The following is a 17,711-nucleotide window of genomic DNA, read 5'->3' as shown; positions in this document are numbered from 1 at the left end:
GGTCCTCAACTGGCTAGCCATGCCCCCAGAGATCTGGCCAGGCATGTGGTGCAGCCCTGGACTTTCCAACTCCCCCACCCCCACCCTCCCACCCAGCACTATCTGTCACTATCTGGTCGCCATGGCAGCCATCAGTAACGGGAGAGGCACCCCCACCCACCAGTCCGGCCCCAGCTGTGTTGAGTTTCATCTTGATGGGGCCAGCTGGGAGGCCACCAATGGGTGGGTGCAGCGCAGAAGTGGAATGTGGTTCCTGGTGCTGCCAGCTGCCAGTGACCTGGCAAGGGGCTGCAAAGGTCAAAAGGTGCCCCTTCCTCATTCCACCTGAGGAACCCGGGGAGCTCATCCCCAGATCCCTGATCCCCACCCCTGACAGATGCCTCCGTCACCTCTCCCCCTTGCTGAGCTCCTCACCAGGCAGGGAGGGGACACAGGTGGGTCCTGCAGCTGGGAATCCTGTGCTCTATATCCTGTCCTGGCAACCGAGCCCTAGGTTCAGGCAGATGAGGCCACACTCTGGCAACCCAGGTCTTACCTCCTTCCTGGAAGAGGCCCAGACACTGACGACCTAGGGCCAAAGGCCACAAAGCCTTGTCCTGCTCACGGAGCCTCAGGCGCTTTGCATGGGCTGTCCATGCTGCCTTGAATGACTGCTCGCCCCCCCAGAACCTGGCCTGGCAGATCCTTCTAGTTATTTGGGTGGAGACAGATCAGTGGTGACCTCATCTGAGAGGCCCAGCCAACAAGTCCCCACTGCTTGGGTACCACCCTCTCTCCAGACAACAGATGCCAGCTACTGCCCTGGCTTTCTCTTATGGAAGGGCACTCACCATGGGTTCCTCTCTCCAGGTAGAGAGCTGAGTGCCTCGGCCACAACAACCAGGAGCAGGGGATGGTCGGATGGGGTGGGGTGGGGGTGCATGTGTTCCTTGCACACATGTGACTCAACTGAGAGGCCTGAGTACTTCCTACCTCCCTTGCCACCCCAGGATACTGGTTTTGAGTCCTGATGCTCCTCATGATGGCTGTCACTATCTCAGTTTCTCTGGATGCCAAGTGGACTTGGGAGACATAGCAGTGCCGCCGTAGCTCAGCATCATGGGGCAGCTGTTTCCGGGGTGGGGAGTCTGTGCAGCTCCTGTTCACAGGCCCTGGTCTCCAAGGCTTCCCTCCCAGGAAAAGCCCTGGGGGACAGTGCCTGGGACCCTCCCTTCTGAGTCGTGGTTCACACATGTCCCTCCCAGAGTGGCAGACATGGATCAGGTGGAGATATTTATTGACAGAAGGGGCCCTGGTCAGGCTGAGCCTCGAGCCTTCACCTCTAGCCAGAGCAACCAAGAGCACAAGAGGATGGGTGCCTGGCAGTGGGGGCAGCATGCCCAGCCTCGCTGTTCCCGGGCTTGGGAACCAGCCTGCAGCCGGCCTCAGGCGCTGGGAGCATACTGCAGCACCAGCCGGTCAAAGTCGTTCTCCTGCAATGTGGATTGGGGACAGTGGGAGCAGAAAGAGAAACAGAGAACGTGAGTCAAGACCTCAGTCACAGGCCTTCCCTGGCCCCGCCTATGGGGGGTCTGGGGATGTGGGACAGATCGCCAGCTCAGGCTCACCTTGGCCTGGTACTCCTTGATAAAGGGGTGGGACCTGTGTGCGTCCTTCAGCTGGGACAGGTAGCGGTTTGTCACCTGCAAGGGAAATGAGGCCAGAGGCCAGGTTAGTTGAATAGGGGGCACCCAGGTGGCTTGCACATGCAGAGCGAGAGGAGGGGTGAAGTGAGGGCTGCCCAGATGACCATGGTCTCCCAAGCAAGGGCCCTGGTCTCCCATCACGTCCATCACCCCACTGTGAAATCAGGCTGATGACAGAGGACCCCCAGGGCTGGGGAGGGAAGAGGGGGCACCTGGCACAGAGCCCATGCTAGTGCACGGTTGGAGGATGCATCACCGGATTCAGGGGAGTAGGCTGGGAGGGACCTTAGGAGAGGACTAGGACTAGGAGGAGCAGAGGGCAGGTCAGGGGGAAGAGAGTTGGGAGGGGAGGTGAATTTGTTCTGGGCACACTATACAGAGAAACCCCAGAGATCTCAGTATTAGAACCTGGACCCCAGGAAGAGCCCTTGCTCCCAGCTCCCCTCACCTCCCCAGGCCCAGCTCAGACTCAGGGGGTGGGGCACCTGTCTCCCTGAGACTAGGGGTCCAGTGCTATTTCTGGGGTGAGTGGGACAGCTGTCCTGTCTATGCTGTTCTGCCCCAGCCCTGAAGCTGCCGGGGGGGCGGGGGGGGGCTTCTATAAGGGATGGGTGACCGACTGTCAGGAAGTCCTGGGGTCGGTCCTTGGCCAACTGCGCCCGTCAGTCACCTACAGAGAGCGGTGCCCCAGAGTTCTCCCTCCCTCCCCACCCTTAGACAACATGGGCTCACAGAGATTGCTCCCCTGGGCCCCTTTTCTCTCCACCAAGAGATGGCACAGATGGGGATCCCAGCTCAGCTGGCCCTCTGAGACACAGCTCATAGTTCATAGGGCCCATGGAGCAGCTGGCCTACAGCCTGGGCCAGGGTGGGGCCCTAGAGGATCACCTGCAACACCAACTTCCCAGGGCCCCTCGCGCCAATGCAACTGCACTCACCACCACCACCACCCCTGCCCCCAAAAGGAATGCGTTTCCGCTCAAGATGCTGAGCTTCATCTGGGGCTGGAGCCGTATCACAGACCCCTGCCCACCACACGCTGGCACCCTGAGGGCCAGAACACTTCCCCTGCACCAGGGGACCCTACCTCGGGTGGCTTGCCCAGGTGCTGTGACAGGACGATGAGGTTGATCAGTGTCTCTGGGTGGCCACTGTCCTGGAAACACAGGGAACACCAGGCGAGCAGGGTCAGCTCCCCTAGGCCCCCGACTTGGCCTGCCCATCCCCATCTCAGGTGGGAAAATGCCTCCCACTGACCCAAGGTGAAGACATGACCCATACAAGGTCATACCCTCAGAGGTGGAGCAGGTGGGGGCTGCAAGACCCAAAACGTGCCTACTGGCCATTCTGCGAGGTGGTGACCTCAGGACCCTCCTTTCTACCTAAGTGATGAGGGGGCCCCAGCCCAGCCCCAACCCCAACCCACCTTCTGACTACCTTTCTTTTCCCCAACAGCTGCTTCCCCTCTAAGCCCAGTGTCTCATCTTCGGACCAGGATGCAAAAGAGCCCCCTTGCTTGCTGTGATTTGGGAGGGGTGTATTTATTATACCAACCTCAAAGTAACAGAGCCCAACCCAAGATGGCCTGAATACCATCGCTGGCAAGCTGTCCCTCTTGCTGCAAAAATGAGGTCTGAGACCACAGGGCAGACCCCGCCTGCCCCTCCTGCTCTCCAGGGGCCTTGACAAGAAACTGCTGGGAAATTACCAGAACATCCAAGCGGATGACCTCACTCTACCCACCCACACAGGGCTCTGAAGCAGGGACACTGCAGGGAGCCCTAACTGGGCACCTGGAGCAGAGAACAGCAACCCAGACTCGTGGTGTTGCAGGTTCAAGTAGCTGTATGGACCCCAGCCTCCTGCCCAGACCCAGCTCCATGCCAGGGCTGCCCTTCTCTGGGGAAACTCAACTTCTCTCCACCTTAGTCTCCTCAGCTGTTGTCATAGGGCACAGTGGCATGTACTCACAGAAGCAAAACGAGGTGAACACAAAAAGGAATGGGAAGGACAGTGAAAAGCATGGGGTGGCACGCAGGCACCAGGATGAATGAGGCCACGGCATGCCTCAGGCTGCCGCGGGGGGGGGGGGGGGGGGCGTGGCAGGGACAGGGCCACAGGGCAGCAAGCCAGCCCAGGTGGTGTCTCAGAGAATGAGGACAGATGGGTGTTATTTAACTGGGGACCCCACTGCCCTCTCCTTCTAGGGCAGAGACACCCCACCAGGCTAGGCTTTCCTGACCAGCCCTGCAGGCATACAGCAGTCCAGTTGAGTCAGACCCTGTCAAGGAGGCATGGTGGCTGCCTGGCAGGGCAAGGCAGCTCCAAGTAAGCAGCCTGAGGAGCACCTGACTAATGGCCCTGGCCCGCCCCTGATCTGCAAACAAACTTCTGATGGTAACTCGACCCCTCACAGAGATACAGAGAGAAAGCTTCCTACTGGTGTCTGTTTCTCATTGTATCAAGAAATGTTTTCCAAAGATGGAAAGAAACTTTGACATGTCCTCTGATTATAAAAATAACACACAAGACCTCACATGTTGGTCCGGGGAAGACAACAGCTGGGGCTTCCCCACAGGGCCTCACTCAAGGTCCCTCTTTTAGGCCAGGACAGGCCCAGGCAACACCTCACGTTTGCAGCCCACTCTCCCCTTGGTGATGAACAGCGGGCATCTCTTCCAAGTGCGGACTCAGGTGAGGAATCACATCAAGAGGCCCCAGCCAACATGATGGCAAGAACTTTTGCTCAGCTCAGGCCAACAGAAGCCCAGGCTGATGGGATCCTCCTACTTCTAAGAGAAACTACACTCAACATTTCTATTTGCAATCCTGATTCTTAGCTGGTTTGGTATTAATATAAATTCCCATGTGATCACACATCAGGCCTGTGGGGTCTCCTTCTGAAGCAAGCCCAAGCCCTGCATCACCTGCTGCCCCCACTGGGAGCCACGGTGCAGGCTGGGCCTGCCATACCTTGTCCAGAGCCTCCTGGAGCACCCCTTCGGCAGCCTCCCATCGGCCCTGGGCCATGTGGCAGGCCGCCTGCCCGTTGAGCAGCAGCAGGGTGGATGAGCACTTGTCAGCCATTTCCTGAAAGATGTAGTAGGCATCCTGCAGCTTCTCGCCACCCTGCGGGGACAGTTCCAACATCACCAGTTTGTCACCCTGCTTCCCAGCCCTGCCACTGCCCGCTCCCTCACAGAGCAGATCACTTTGCTGAGGTGATCCTGGCATGGCCAGCGCGTGGCAGGCAGTCCCTGGACACCCCTGTCACCAGCAGTCCTGACCTCGACCACCTGGGTTCTGAATGAAAGGTTCTGTCTGCCTGCTAAAGATGTAGTAACATCACTCTTACAGGGGACCCCGAGACCAAGACGTGAAAGCTTGTGGGAAAATGCAGAGCTGGTGAAGTGTGGGCAGGGTTCATCGGCTAAACTAGACACTAGAAACAAGCTTGTGTGAGGCCTCAGCCCCCCAAGGGCAGTGTAGGCACACGCAGACGGGGAACACATCTTAAGCAGCCCATACCAAAAAAAAAAAAAAAAAAAGGCTTAGAGAAAGTCCAGTGCCAAAAGCCAGAAAAGGGGCCACTGCCAAGATGGGGGGCGCTGCCCAGGCAGGGGGGAGATAGGGGCTGGGTGCAGGGGAAGGTGTTAGGAGGACACTGACCACTGCACAGTGCCAAAAGCCCAGGGAACAAACTGAGTGGGAGCCAAGTCCAGGGTCAGCCCTGGGAGGAGGCTGCACTGCCAGGCTGGCCCACTCAGTCCATCAAGTATGGTTCCAGAGCCCTCCCCCAGCTCATTCACTCTGGTTCTGGCCAAGCTGCTCAGCTCTGAGGAGGGAGGAATTGGGTTGGTTCTGAGTAAAGTAGGAAATGTGCCAGGGCGCACCAGGCTGGGGGCTCCCCTGGGGGATGTGCCCTGGCCCCAAAGAAGAAGCAGGTCCAATGTGTCCACAGAAGCCCATACTGGCACTCTCCCCATAGGACCGGCCAGCTCTGGAGGCAGGGGCTCCCTCCTTCCCTCAGCACAGCCCAGGAGCTCACCACAGCCAGATTGACCCACGCAGTGGCCAGCTGAGTGAGGGTCGCATCCTCGTCCTGGTCCTGCATTTTCTTCAGCTCCTTCCTGGGGACACAGAAGGGTTGAAGGGAGCCCCCACCCCCACCCCATTCCTACTCACAAAGTAGCCACGGGTGCCAGCTCATGGACCCAGCCCAGCCGCTGCCACCACACACTTGGGAAGCCCACCCTAACTCTGCAGGCCCTACCCCCCAAGTCACAGAAGGAAACTAAGGCATGGACAGCACCATTCCTCATCCCAGGCAACACCCTGCAGGGAAGGGCAGGTAAACCACAGTGAGTCATCCCAGTGGGCTAGAATGAAGTGACCGGAGAAGCAATAGTACCACTAATGCTCTAGGCTTTGGAAGGGGCTCAGGGAAGGTCCCCAGGGTGAGTGCCCCCTAGTGGGCAAAGACAGCCCTGACGCATGGGTCCCAGCTCAGGAGCCACAGGTGGGCATGCATGGGAGAGACTTACCTAGCAAGATCCAGGCGGTCCAGCTTCAGTAGGATCTGCACAGTCATGGCCATGCTGCGGGACAGAGCAGGCAGTCAGCAGGCATCCTCATCACCCTGCTGCCTACCAGGGCTCACTCTGTGTGGGTGCCACCTCCAGGAACATTCCTAGGAGAGCTGGGGCTGCCGGCCTTGCCTTGTAGAGGGCGATGCTGAACAGCACTGGACTCAGACCCAGGCACTGTACACTGGGCCAAACCTCCCACTGCTTCCCGGGACCCTGGCTCCCCCATTTCACCACTAAGCACTTGGGGCTGGAGCTTTCATGGGTTCTCAAGTCATCCCACTGACTACCCCAAGGCTAGGCACCATACCTGCACCCCACTCCTGGTATGAGGGGGACACCAGCCACCACCCAGTACCAAGAGCCCAGGGAGCAAGCTGAGCAGCCAAGCAAAGGGTCAGCCACCAGAGAAGGTGGCTCTTCCAGTCACAGGGGTGCTCCATGGGACAGGTGGGTCCCACACCCATGGCTTCCCTCTCTGCCTGACAGCTGTGACCACCAATGATATATATATAGTCACTAGTTTCCACATTTTCCCATCCAGATCAACCTGTGTAGGAATCTGAAAAACAGTCTACTGCCGGGGGATTCCTGGGTGGCTCAGTGGTTTGGCGCCTGCCTTTGGCCCGGGGCGCGATCCTGGAGTCCTGGGATCAAGTCCCACATCGGGCTTCCTGCATGGAGCCTGCTTCTCCCTCTGCCTGTGTCTCTGCCTCCCTCTCTCTCTATGTCCATCATAAATAAATAAATAAATCTTAAAAACAAAACAAAACAAAAAAACAGTCTATTGCCTTGTAAACTGTTTGCCAGACCTATATCTAGGCTGCCACAAATCCCTTTCTGGACTGAAGGGGGAATGTAAACAGATACAATAATGAATCTGTGGTGACCCACCCACCAAGGCACAGCATGCACCAGAGAGTTCACAGGGCAGGGCTGTCACACCCTCTGGGTTGGAGCCCTGGACACAGTGCCCTCAATGCAGCGCCGGCCCAGGGTCACTTCCTGAGGTGGTGCGTAGAGCATACGGTGCGCCACAAGGGGCTCCAGCACCCCAGCCCTGGAGTCCCATGAATGAGGGCTAGCCTCAAGGGAGGGCCTGGGGGAACATGGGGAGGACCTTGGAAAGACCAGAGCCCAGGGACACAGAGCTCCGTGGTGGGGGTGGGGGTGTAGAAACCACAGGCAGAAACAAAGGTGCTTTCAACTCTGCCACTGGGAAAAGAGGATTTCCAGCCCTGGGAGCCGTGTCCTTGGGAACAGCAGCCCAGCCGAACAGAAAGGAGTGTCTCCTGGCCCAAGAATGGGAGCTGCAGCCTGAATGGGAAAGCCTGGGCCCCACCAGTCTCTCTGGGCAGCCCCACACTGTTCCCATGACAATGGCCAATGGGGCCATGGGCAGCCTGGAGACCAGAGGGGCACCTCAGGCCTCCAGGCCTTCCCCCTGAAACAGGGAGGACACCCACCACTCCAGGCTGTCCCCCTGGTGCAGAGTACGCAGGGCTGCATCTGGGTTCTGGTCGTGGAAGTAGATGGAGGCAGCCATCAGCAGGAAGGTGGTGTTCGTCACGTCCACGCTCCTGCTCATCTCCCGGTCCAGCTCGACAACGATCGAGTCCCTGCAAGACGAGGCTGTTGGGGGCCTGCAGCCAGGAGTGGGAAGCCAGCCTCACCCTTGTGGGAGCAGACAGGTCCGGAAAGGGTGAGAGGGCCCCCAGGGGAACACAGCAGCTGCAGTCAGAACAGGCTCTCTGTTAAGTCCCACCACCTTCCCATGTGGCACTTCTCACCCTTACACAGAGAAACTGAGGCTGGGTGGTCTCAGGCCTCATGAGGAGATGTGGTGCAGGAGGGGCCATGTCTATAAAGTGGCACAAATGATTGCCTAAGCTTAAAGACCTCCTGGCCCTCAGAGCTAGGGGGCCATAGTGTCCACACCACCCTGGACACAGAGGTACAAGCTGACTCGCCAGGGGTGCCTCTCTGGAGACAGGAAGCTACACAGATGAATCTCACACCAGTGACGTCGCTGCCTTGCCAAGGAGGCCGGCTGCTCCTGGCAGGTGGGTGACATGCTGGGCTGGGGGCCAGGCTGAAGTCAGGGCTCCACCAAGGATCAATCAGTTTCTCTACGGGCCACAGGACACCTGAACCAAGCTCTGCTTAACTAAACAGAGTCAAGACCCCTTGTTTCAAAAGGCTGATAAAGCAGTGAAGAAAGCCTCAAGAAGCTGAAGGCCCAACGTGGCCATCCTGACAGGGGCCCCCACCCCATCACTAGACCCACTTCTCCCCCCACAAAGGTACTCACTGTCCTCAGGACTGGCTGCACCTCTGAGCTGCCTAGGGGCAGTCAGAGGCCACTCTGGGATCTGCTGAATAGCTGATAGGAGAAGGGAAGCAAAGGCCAGGCCCCAAGTTGCCCAAGGATCTGTGTCTTAAGGTCCTGGAGGACGGGGACACAACTGTCACTGTCCTCAGGCCCACCAAAGAGCCTGATGGACAAAGGACTTCAAATCTGATACTATTTCCCACTCTGCACACCTAGACCATATACACGGTGTGACACAGAGTTGTCATGGAGCACTTGGGGCCACCCCACACTGAGAGTAGACATGCTACATGCTGCTGCTAATGTGACCTTGGTGTCGTATGCCGTTACTGTAACATATCATCGTTTACCTGCAGGTCCTGGGACTTTCTCCATAGCCAGCCTGCTGGGCTGGCTAGGGGGCAGCAGTTTGTGCTGGCAGGACAGATGCACCCCGAACCACTCTGCCTTCCTAAGCCCCTGCTCCTAGATGGTCCCAGGGCCCATCTTCTTCTGAAAGAATAAGGCTCATGAAGCGTGGAGAGGAAGAAATGATAGCCTCAGGAGGCTGCCTGTCTTGGTGCCCTGGGGCTGCCATCACAAGGCATCACAAACCAGAAAGATGCAAGCAATAGGAACAGACTCACAGAAAAGAAGTTCTAGGAGACAGAAGCTCGATATCCAAGTATGGGCAGGGTGAGTACCTTCTGAGGCTCCTGAGGGTGAATCCATCCCAAGCCTCTCCCCTGGCTTCAGCTGGCTGCCCACAGTCCTCAGCACCCCTTGGCTTCTGTCTCATCCCAATTCTGCCTCCATCTTCACACAGCCCACCCCTCTGTACCCTCTCTGTCTTCTCTTCTTTGGTCTCTTATGAGGATACCAGGGTCCATCCTATATCTAGGACAATCTCAAGATCCTTAACTAATTGCATCTGCAAAGACCTCATTTCCAATGGTATTGCATTCATGGGTTCTGGGGGTCAGAATCTGGGTCCCCATTCAGCTGTCATCGCTGACAAGTAAATCTCCCTGAGCCTCAAGCTTCAAAGGTGAAGGAGCCCAGTCAGCAGACAGGGCACAAAACACTGCGCTCTATAAGAGCAGTGGCAGGGATCACAGCAGGTGGTCTCACCCACACCTGGGACCCAAAGTCAACCTCAGTGGCCCACAAGAGTAGCACAGTATCAACAAGTCACAATCAAGTCCTGGTCTAAGAAGTTCCACTAGGCAGAGCTTGGGGAAGGCCTTTCTGTGAGGCTCCTTGCCACTATGAGGGATGCTCCAGGGTGGTGGTGGGATCTCAGGGCTGGGCAGGGGGGCAAGGGAAGATCTACAAAGCAGAGTGTCTCCATGTGATGGGCTAGGCTGTTGCCCTATCCCAGGTACCCTGTGGGGAACATTTTACGTTCCTAATCCTAGGGGGCCTCACAACCAGCCATTCCTGGGGTGGGGGGAACTGAGGTGCACTGGAGCCATGGAGCCTGCCAGGTCATGCTGGTCCCCTATGCACGGACAAGGCAGGGTCACACAGCTTCCACCTGCAGAGGCAGAGGCAGAGCTCATAAGCACCTGGGCAAGTATCCTGGCCAGCAACAGAATGAATGGCTTACATAAATGTCCAAGCAGGATAGGAACGTGCTTTCTTTCTTTCTTTTTTTTTTTAAGATTTTATTTACTTATTCATGAGAGACAGAGAGAGACAGAGACATAGGCAGACAGAGGAGAAGCAGGCTCCATGCAAGAAGCTCGATGTAGGACTCGATCCTCAAACTTCGGGATCACGCCCTAAGCGGAAGGCAGACGCTCAACCACTGAACCACTCAGGCATCCCATGGAATGTGCTTTCACTGAGGCTCAGGGAGGTGAGAAGGTGGGGAGAGATGCCCACCCGTACCCTCCCATCCTCACCTCTGGCTGTCGTTGGCCAGGTACTCAGCGAACATGCGCACGGCCTGGAGCTCGGGGGCTGAGGAGGGCTTGATCTCATCCAGGACTACACCATACTTCCTCTGCAGTCAAGACAAGCACACTGTCACTGACCTGCTCTCCCCCGTGGGGCTTATACCTCAGACCCCAGAATACATGAGAGCTTTTTAGGGCTCTAGCATCACCCTGGCAGAGCCCTAGCACCTGGAACCAGGCCCACCACCCCCAGGGACCCCTCAGCCTGCCAGCTGCCAGTTCTACTACAGAACCTGCTGCGAGGCAGCACAGTGTCACTTGTCACCTGTCAGGCCACAATGGAGACCCCAGCTGCTCAGTGTCCAGTTCCCAGGGCTGAGGTGACAGGGTGAGGGGCCTGCCAGCTCTGGGGGGAATGCTCAGGGGCAGGGGGCAGGCAGGCAGGGAATGCACTTCTATAAATCAGGACATTCACCCCCTCCCTGCTGACATTCAGAACTGGTGGTGGTGGTAACTGCTGGGAGGGAACTGGAGTGATTCTGATGTTTTTACTCCCATATATAGGTGTTCTTAAAAAAAAAATGTATACATTGCAAGGAGATTCCACATACATCAGGGCAGCTCCTCTGTAGAGGCCACCCACATCCTGTTCACCCTCAAGGTAAGGGGGCAGGGGAGGCTTGGTCAATGGGAGGGTGGGGTCCCATCAGGCTCCAGAACACTCCACAGAGGGAAAGATGTGAACAGAACCAGGAAGCCACTCAAGGCCTGAGGTGAGGTGAGATGAGGGCAGCTGTGGAGCCAAGTGCCCAGGACAGACCACAGTCTAAGGCTGAGGCTGAGGGGAGAAGGCAGGTGGGAGGCTGGCTGCCAGTGGGCCCTGGCGGGGAAAACCAGGGCAGGGCACGACTCAGTCCTGTCCATGCAAGCACCATCTGGACTGCTTGCACTCCCAGGGTAATGTTCCTAGAGCCTGGAATAAACTATGGCCTTGACTTAACAGCAGTGCCAACACTGGTACATCCACCAATGAAAGCATCCCACCAACCCCAGATGTGAGTAGGAAGAAAACCTGCCTGCAGACTAGGGGTGGGGGGTGGGATTCTCTTTCCTATCTCTTTCTTATCTACTGGGGGTGGGATTCTCTTTCCTATCTATCTCTATCCTATTCTGCAAACCCGAAGCTGTATTAAACAAACACAATCTACTGATGACAGAAGAAAAGGGAGAAATCCCCATACTGGTCCTTGGGCCTGGTGAGTCCACAACCTTGGGGACATGGCCACCTACTTGTGGAGGCCACACCAGCCATGGGAAGTTGCTGGACTCTGACCTCCTTTGTCTGCTGTCCCAGCCCCTGTCACCACCCAGCACTCTGTTCCTTACTCTCCTGTCCCAGGAACACTGGAGGTCACAGGCCCACACTCACCTGTGCAAGGTACGCTCTGTACAGGAAGACATCCCTTTCCACATCTCTCTCCGGGCTTGAGGGCTGTGGAGACAGAAGCACGTAAGGACACTTGGAGCCACAGGCAGGTCCTTGGCAGAGACCAGGAGCAAGCAGCTTCCCCAGGACTGGGTTCCAGCTCTGATCTTGTCCCCTACTACTACTACCCAGGGAAGGGAGCAGGGTAGAGCCCACGCCTCTCACCACTGGACATGCGGCCACTCATACTGACAGGGGCTCCCAGGGTGCAGCGGGTCAAAACAGAAGCTTCTCAATGGTACAGGTGGTCCGAGTTGTTGAGGGAAAATACCCCAGTGCTTGGGTTTGTAAAAGTAGAGAAAACAGGCCTGGGAGCATTCCTATCCAAAGGTGGATGGGTAATTCTGCAGAACAGACGGGACCCAGGAGACATGCGCAGGGGACTTTACTTTTTGTACTTCTATGCAATGTGTTCCTGTCCTGTTTTTGTTCCAAAACACTTTTTTAAACATGGAAGAAGAGACGAAGGTTGCCCACTCAGAGGGCCTTTCTGAGAGAGCTCAGCTGGGCTGCCCTGGCTCAGTGACATCTGTGTCCAGCCTGGGCCGTGCCGCTCAAGCCTGCCACCGCAGAGCTGGGGAGCCCTGGAGAGGGGACATCACACACTGGTCACTCTGGGACTGTGGGGAAAGCCCCCTGAGCCCTGGCCAGGCCATGAGGCCCTGGGAGGGCCTCAGAGCCAAGAACGGAAGAAGGCTCATAAGGCCTCGGGCAGAAGCTGTGTGCTGAGTGCTAGGCAGATCTCCAGATCTAAGTAAACAGGAATGGCGTCTTTCTGAACAAATGCTTCTCAGCCATTTGCTGCTTGGGGATAGCTCACCAGAATTACCTGAGAACAAAGCCAGGAGGTTCATACCCATCAATGATGGCCGATCCCAGAGTGGCCTCTGACTGCCCCTAGGCAGCTCAGAGGTGCAGCCAGTCCTGAGGACAGTGAGTACCTTTGTGGGGGGAGAAGTGGGTCTAGTGATGGGGTGGGGGCCCCTGTGAGGATGGCCACGCTGGGCCTTCAGCTTCTTGAGGCTTTCTTCACTGCTTTATCCCCAGCATTTGGGTGGTACCTACCATCTTGTGGATACTTAAGAAATGTCTGACAAACAAACATCATGATGACATGGTGACAGAGCACTACATCTGATAAAAAGCAATGATGTACCAGGTGTTCCACTTGGGGCCACCTCAGATCATGCCTGTCAGAGATTGCTGGGGCCACTGTAATGAATTGCCATAAACTGGGTGGTTAGAAAGAACAGAAAATTGGGGCACCTGGGTTGCTCAGTTATGTGTCTGCCTTTGGTTCAGGTCATGATCCCAGCATCGCAGGATCAAGTCCTGCTCAGGCTCCCTGCTCAAAGAGAAACAGACTCCTTCTCCCTCTGTTCCTGCCCCTGCTCGCATGCTCGCATTCTCTCTAATAAATAAAACCTTAAAAAAAAAAATTATTCTCTCACAGTCCTGGAGATTAGGAGTTCAAAATCAAAGTGTCAGTAGGACCATACTATCAAAGGCTCTATAGAAGGATCCTTCCTGGGGATCCCTGGGTGGCGCAGTGGTTTAGCGCCTGCCTTTGGCCCAGGGCGCGATCCTGGAGAGCCGGGATCGAATCCCACGTCGGGCTGCCGGTGCATGGAGCCTGCTTCTCCCTCTGCCTATGTCTCTGCCTCTCTCTCTCTCTCTCTGTGTGACTATCATAAATAAATAAAAAATTAAAAAAAAAATTTTAGAAGGATCCTTCCTGGCCTCTTCCAGGTTCTCCAAGAACTCCTTGGCTTGTGGCCCCATCACCCCAATCTCTGCCTCCTTCTCCTCCTCCATCTGCTTCAAACCTCTCTTTGCCTTTCTCTTAAAAGAGCACCAGTCATTGGATTTAGGGCCTATCCTAAATCCCAGCTGATCACATCCAGAGATCCTTTATGGAATTATATCTGCGATGATCCTTTTCCCAAATAAGTCACATTCACAGGTTCTGGGTAAACATATCTTTTAGGAAACACCGTTCAACCCAGTATAGGCTGCCCAAGAGGGTTTAGGCAGCACAAAGACCAGAATTAAGGCACATCAAGTGGCTCAGTGGGGACAGTATGCCCTTCTGGATGCATCAGGAAGAATGTCAGATTTCGTGCCAGTGTATGTTTCCACATCACCAAAGAGGGAGCAGTTCCCTAGCTCAGAGGCCAGGCTGCAGTGTGCCTCCACCCACAGGGACCACCAGTCTGGCTTCCATGAATGTTTCTCGTCCCTCTCTAAGTACAGCAGGTCATGATGGTTCTCCCTTTCAGCAGTGACGGGAAGTCTGCACATTATGACAAGAGAAGACTCAAAAGACATATCGCTATGATGTAAGCAGAAAAGACAGACAAGAGAAGCCAGATGGCAGAGTGTGAGTGTGACGCCGAATCTCACAGTGACCTTGGTGAAACAGGTACCACTGTTCCCATTGGACCAGAGGGAAGACAGGCGCACAGAAGTACAATGACTCAGCCCTGGCTGCAGAAAGAACATCACAGAGCCAGAGTCTGACCACAGGATTGTCTTGATCTTCTCACCGTCTGTTACCCAGGAAGGAGACACACAACTGTGGTGGCAACCTGAATAAGGCACTCAACCTGCGATGTCCATCCAAGGCCCTAGAATCTGTGAACAGCTTCCATTCTGTCACAAAAGGGGTCTCGAGGATGTGATGAAGGTTATGGATCCTAAAATGGGGACGGTGTGCCCGGTTATGGGAGAGGACCCACCCTAATCACAGAAGCCCTTAATAGCAAGAGTTTTTATAGCTGAGAATAGTCAGAAATAAAGTACCAGCAGGAGAAAGCCAAGTGAGCCCAAGAGAGGAATATTCAATCTGACACCCTGTGGCTGGTTCTGACATGGAGAGACCATATTCAAGACTGAGGATTGGAGAGAAGCCTCTAGGAGGCAAGGCTGGCCCCTGGCTCAGAGCTATCAACCATTTGAGTCTGGAAGCATATTTTTCCTTAGAATTTCCAGAAGAGATACAGCCTTCCCAACACCTTGATTTTAGCCTGGTGCAAGCCATGTAGGACTTCTGACCTACAGAAACTGAGAGAAAATAAATTTGTGTGGCTGCGAGTTGTCATTTGTGGTTGTTTGTCATAAGAGAATCAGAAAACGAATACAATTGCACAAGTACTATTCCAAGTGTGACAGTCTCCTGAAGTCCATTTTAGGCTTTATACCCATGATGCTCAGGGAAACCAGGTACAGTGTCAAAGGCCAGAAGCATGAACAAGTAAGCCTTCTCTACTTCAGAGTACAAAGTCCTCCCAAGCCTCTGGCTGCCCGGGTGAAATAGTTAGCTCTTCCTTTGCTTGGTGCTCCAGTGGCCCCCTACATCTTAGGAATAAAATCCAAACTCTTACTGTGGCTCCTGTGAGGCCCTGCCTGTGGCCCTGCCCACTTCATTCTCCATCCTACACACATACACACACACACACACACACACCCAGCCACTCACCCCACTTCTGCTACACTGGTCTTTTATGCTCTGACTCCCTGGAGCTCATCTCTGCCTTAGGACCTTTGCAGCAATTTATGGGGTTTGATGCTTCTTAAGATTCAGCCTTGGGTTCAAGTGATAGAGCGGCTGGGGCTTACCTGACCATTCCCAGAGGAAGCAGCCTCCTCCCTGCCCCCTGCCTATTCTCCAACTCAGCATCTTTTCTTTTTTATTAATAGTGATAAAAAAAAAAAGAGAGAGAGTGGGAAATATCAGAGAGGGTGACAGAACATGAGAGACTCCTAACTCTGGGAAACGAACAAGGGGTAGTGGAAGGGGAGGTGGGTGGGGGGATGGGGTCACTGGGTGATTAGTACTGATGGGGGTGCTTGACGGGATGAGCACTGGCTGTTAGACTATATGTTGGCAAATCGAACTCCAATAAAAAATATATACAAAATAAAATAAGAGTGGTATGTGTGTTGTCTTTTTTTTTTAAGTTGATATATTTATTTTTACTCATCTCTACACCCAACGTGGGACTCGAACTCACACCACCATGATCAAGAGTCCTATGCTCTTCTGACTGACCATCCAGGTGCCCCTCCAACTCAGCACTTTTTATCTCACCTTGTCCCCTTAAGCAGTCAAGTTATGATATATTCACACATTTCTCTACTTGTCTAATCTCTTTAGGACACCAGCCTGTTGAAAAGAGAGTCAGGGGCAGCCTGGGTGGCTCAGCGGTTTAGCGCCACCTTCATCCCAGGGCGTGATCCTGGAGATCCTGGATCGAGTCCCGTGTTGGGCTCCTTGCATGGCGCCTACTTCTCCCTCTGCCTGTGTCTCTGCCTCTTTCTCTCTCTCTATCATAAATAAATAAATAAAATCTCTTTAAAAAAAAAGAAAAAGAAAAAGAAAAGAGAGTCAGGAGACCAGAAGGGGGAGCTTTCAAGCCCTGACACTCCAGGTTAGTGGCAGACCCCAACAAAAGAGAGGTACCACGCATTCCCCAGAGGAAGAAGCCTATACTTTACCACCCCCACAGGAAGATGAGAGATGTTCTCCTTGTCTGGCAATTGCGGAGCCAAGGAGACACTGTCACAGCTCAGGTAATGAGAAGCCGCAACACTCGGAGCTCAGTTTACTTCAATGGATTTTTTTGTTCATAACGAGCCCTCTCAACTCCCCCTTTCACCTGTGAAAGACAGCAGTCCTCTCCTCTGCTCTCTGGACTTGCCTACAGTTTTGCCATAGGTTACATGTCTCAGATTGCAATTATCCGTTAATCCCCAGCAAACCCATTTTGCTGGTAAAATAACTGACAGGTTTTTTTTTTGAAGGTTAACAACCAGGGCAGGCAAGACCCTGTCAGGTTCACTGCTCTTAACGATTCGCTCACTCCCAAATTGTCTATAATGTACGTCCACGTCCCTCCCTAAAAGTTTCTGCTAAAGGACCTGCCACCCTCTCTTGTCATCCACTGGCTGGGCCCTGCCTAGCAGGGTTATTTCTAACTCTCAGATGGCCAAACTCATTCCCACCATTATCCATCACACCACCCCCGACTTCTTATTAACCGCTTGACTGTCTCCCTTGGGAGCTTGAAGTTTCTAAAAGAGTTCGGAGTTTTGTCTGTTTTATCACTGTTTTGAGCCCAGCACGAATACACTGCCTGGCCCAAAGAGAAACTCAACGAGGAGTGAATGAAATGAAATGAAATCCCTACTTCAGGGGTATTGTGGGTATGTATGGTGGCACACGTGGGCCCTCCACAAATGAAAATCACTATTATTATCACTATAGTGGCGTAAAACGCCTCCGTTACTCAAATGCCTTCCACGGCGCAGAACGAGCTCTTAGAGTGAGAAATAACAAAATCTGTCACGGCTCTGAGTTTGGTCATAAGACAAGGGTAACTCCTTACAACGCTCTGAAGAGATACATTGGGGAAAAAACACCTCGAGGAGAAGGAAGATTTTAAAAATCAAAGCACGACCAGTGGCCACCAGGAAGAAACGCCTTTCGGAACCACCACTGTCCCCTCGCCCCCGAGCGGCCGCACCTTCACTCGCTGCGCCTCGTTAATGCACTGCTGGTAGCTGCCAATGTAGAAGGCGTTCTTCACGTCGAACAGCTCGTCCACTTCCCCGGAGCCGCCGGAGGCCGGCCCGGGAGCCGGAGGCGCCATATCACTACGGTCCCAGTCGCTCCTCTTCCGGAGGGACACGTCGGCCGGAAGTTGGGAGTCCGTCGCCGCAAGGCACGCTGGGAATTGTAGT

The 17,711-nt window shown here is 54.8% G+C and overlaps 1 protein-coding gene across 2 annotated transcripts; it reads right to left on the bottom strand.

Moving 5' to 3' along the window:
- Window positions 1-1,259: 1,259 nt before the first annotated feature.
- COPE (coat protein complex I subunit epsilon) lies at window positions 1,260-17,669 on the bottom strand. 2 transcript variants are annotated; one of them, XM_077859311.1, is made up of 10 exons: window positions 17,495-17,668; window positions 11,913-11,975; window positions 10,490-10,590; window positions 7,738-7,890; window positions 6,230-6,283; window positions 5,734-5,815; window positions 4,659-4,814; window positions 2,773-2,841; window positions 1,608-1,682; window positions 1,260-1,472 (listed from the first exon to the last, which is right to left on the bottom strand). In XM_077859311.1, the coding sequence occupies exons 1-10, from the start codon at window positions 17,618-17,620 to the stop codon at window positions 1,425-1,427; spliced, it is 927 nt and encodes a 308-aa protein (XP_077715437.1). In that variant the 5' UTR covers window positions 17,621-17,668; the 3' UTR covers window positions 1,260-1,424. The 2 variants fall into 2 exon arrangements, with proteins under 2 accessions (XP_077715437.1, XP_077715438.1); XM_077859312.1 differs by lacking the exon at window positions 7,738-7,890 and having other exon boundaries at window positions 17,495-17,669.
- Window positions 17,670-17,711: the final 42 nt, after the last annotated feature.

Source organism: Canis aureus, chromosome 19 (assembly GCF_053574225.1).
Source record: "Canis aureus isolate CA01 chromosome 19, VMU_Caureus_v.1.0, whole genome shotgun sequence".
Lineage (NCBI taxonomy): Eukaryota > Metazoa > Chordata > Mammalia > Carnivora > Canidae > Canis > Canis aureus.
Note: the sequence above shows the minus strand (reverse complement) of the source record. Positions and strands in the feature narration are given on the sequence as shown.

Coding starts and splice junctions, on each gene's coding strand:
- COPE (XM_077859311.1), bottom strand. CDS start 17,620: ATGGCGCCTCCGGCTCCCGGGCCGGCCTCCGGCGGCTCCGGGGAAGTG. Junction 11,976..17,494: donor ACGAGGCGCAGCGAGTGAAG/GTGCGGCCGCTC, acceptor CTGTCTCCACAG/CCCTCAAGCCCGGAGAGAGA. Junction 2,842..4,658: donor TCCAGGAGGCTCTGGACAAG/GTATGGCAGGCC, acceptor CTGTGTTTCCAG/GACAGTGGCCACCCAGAGAC.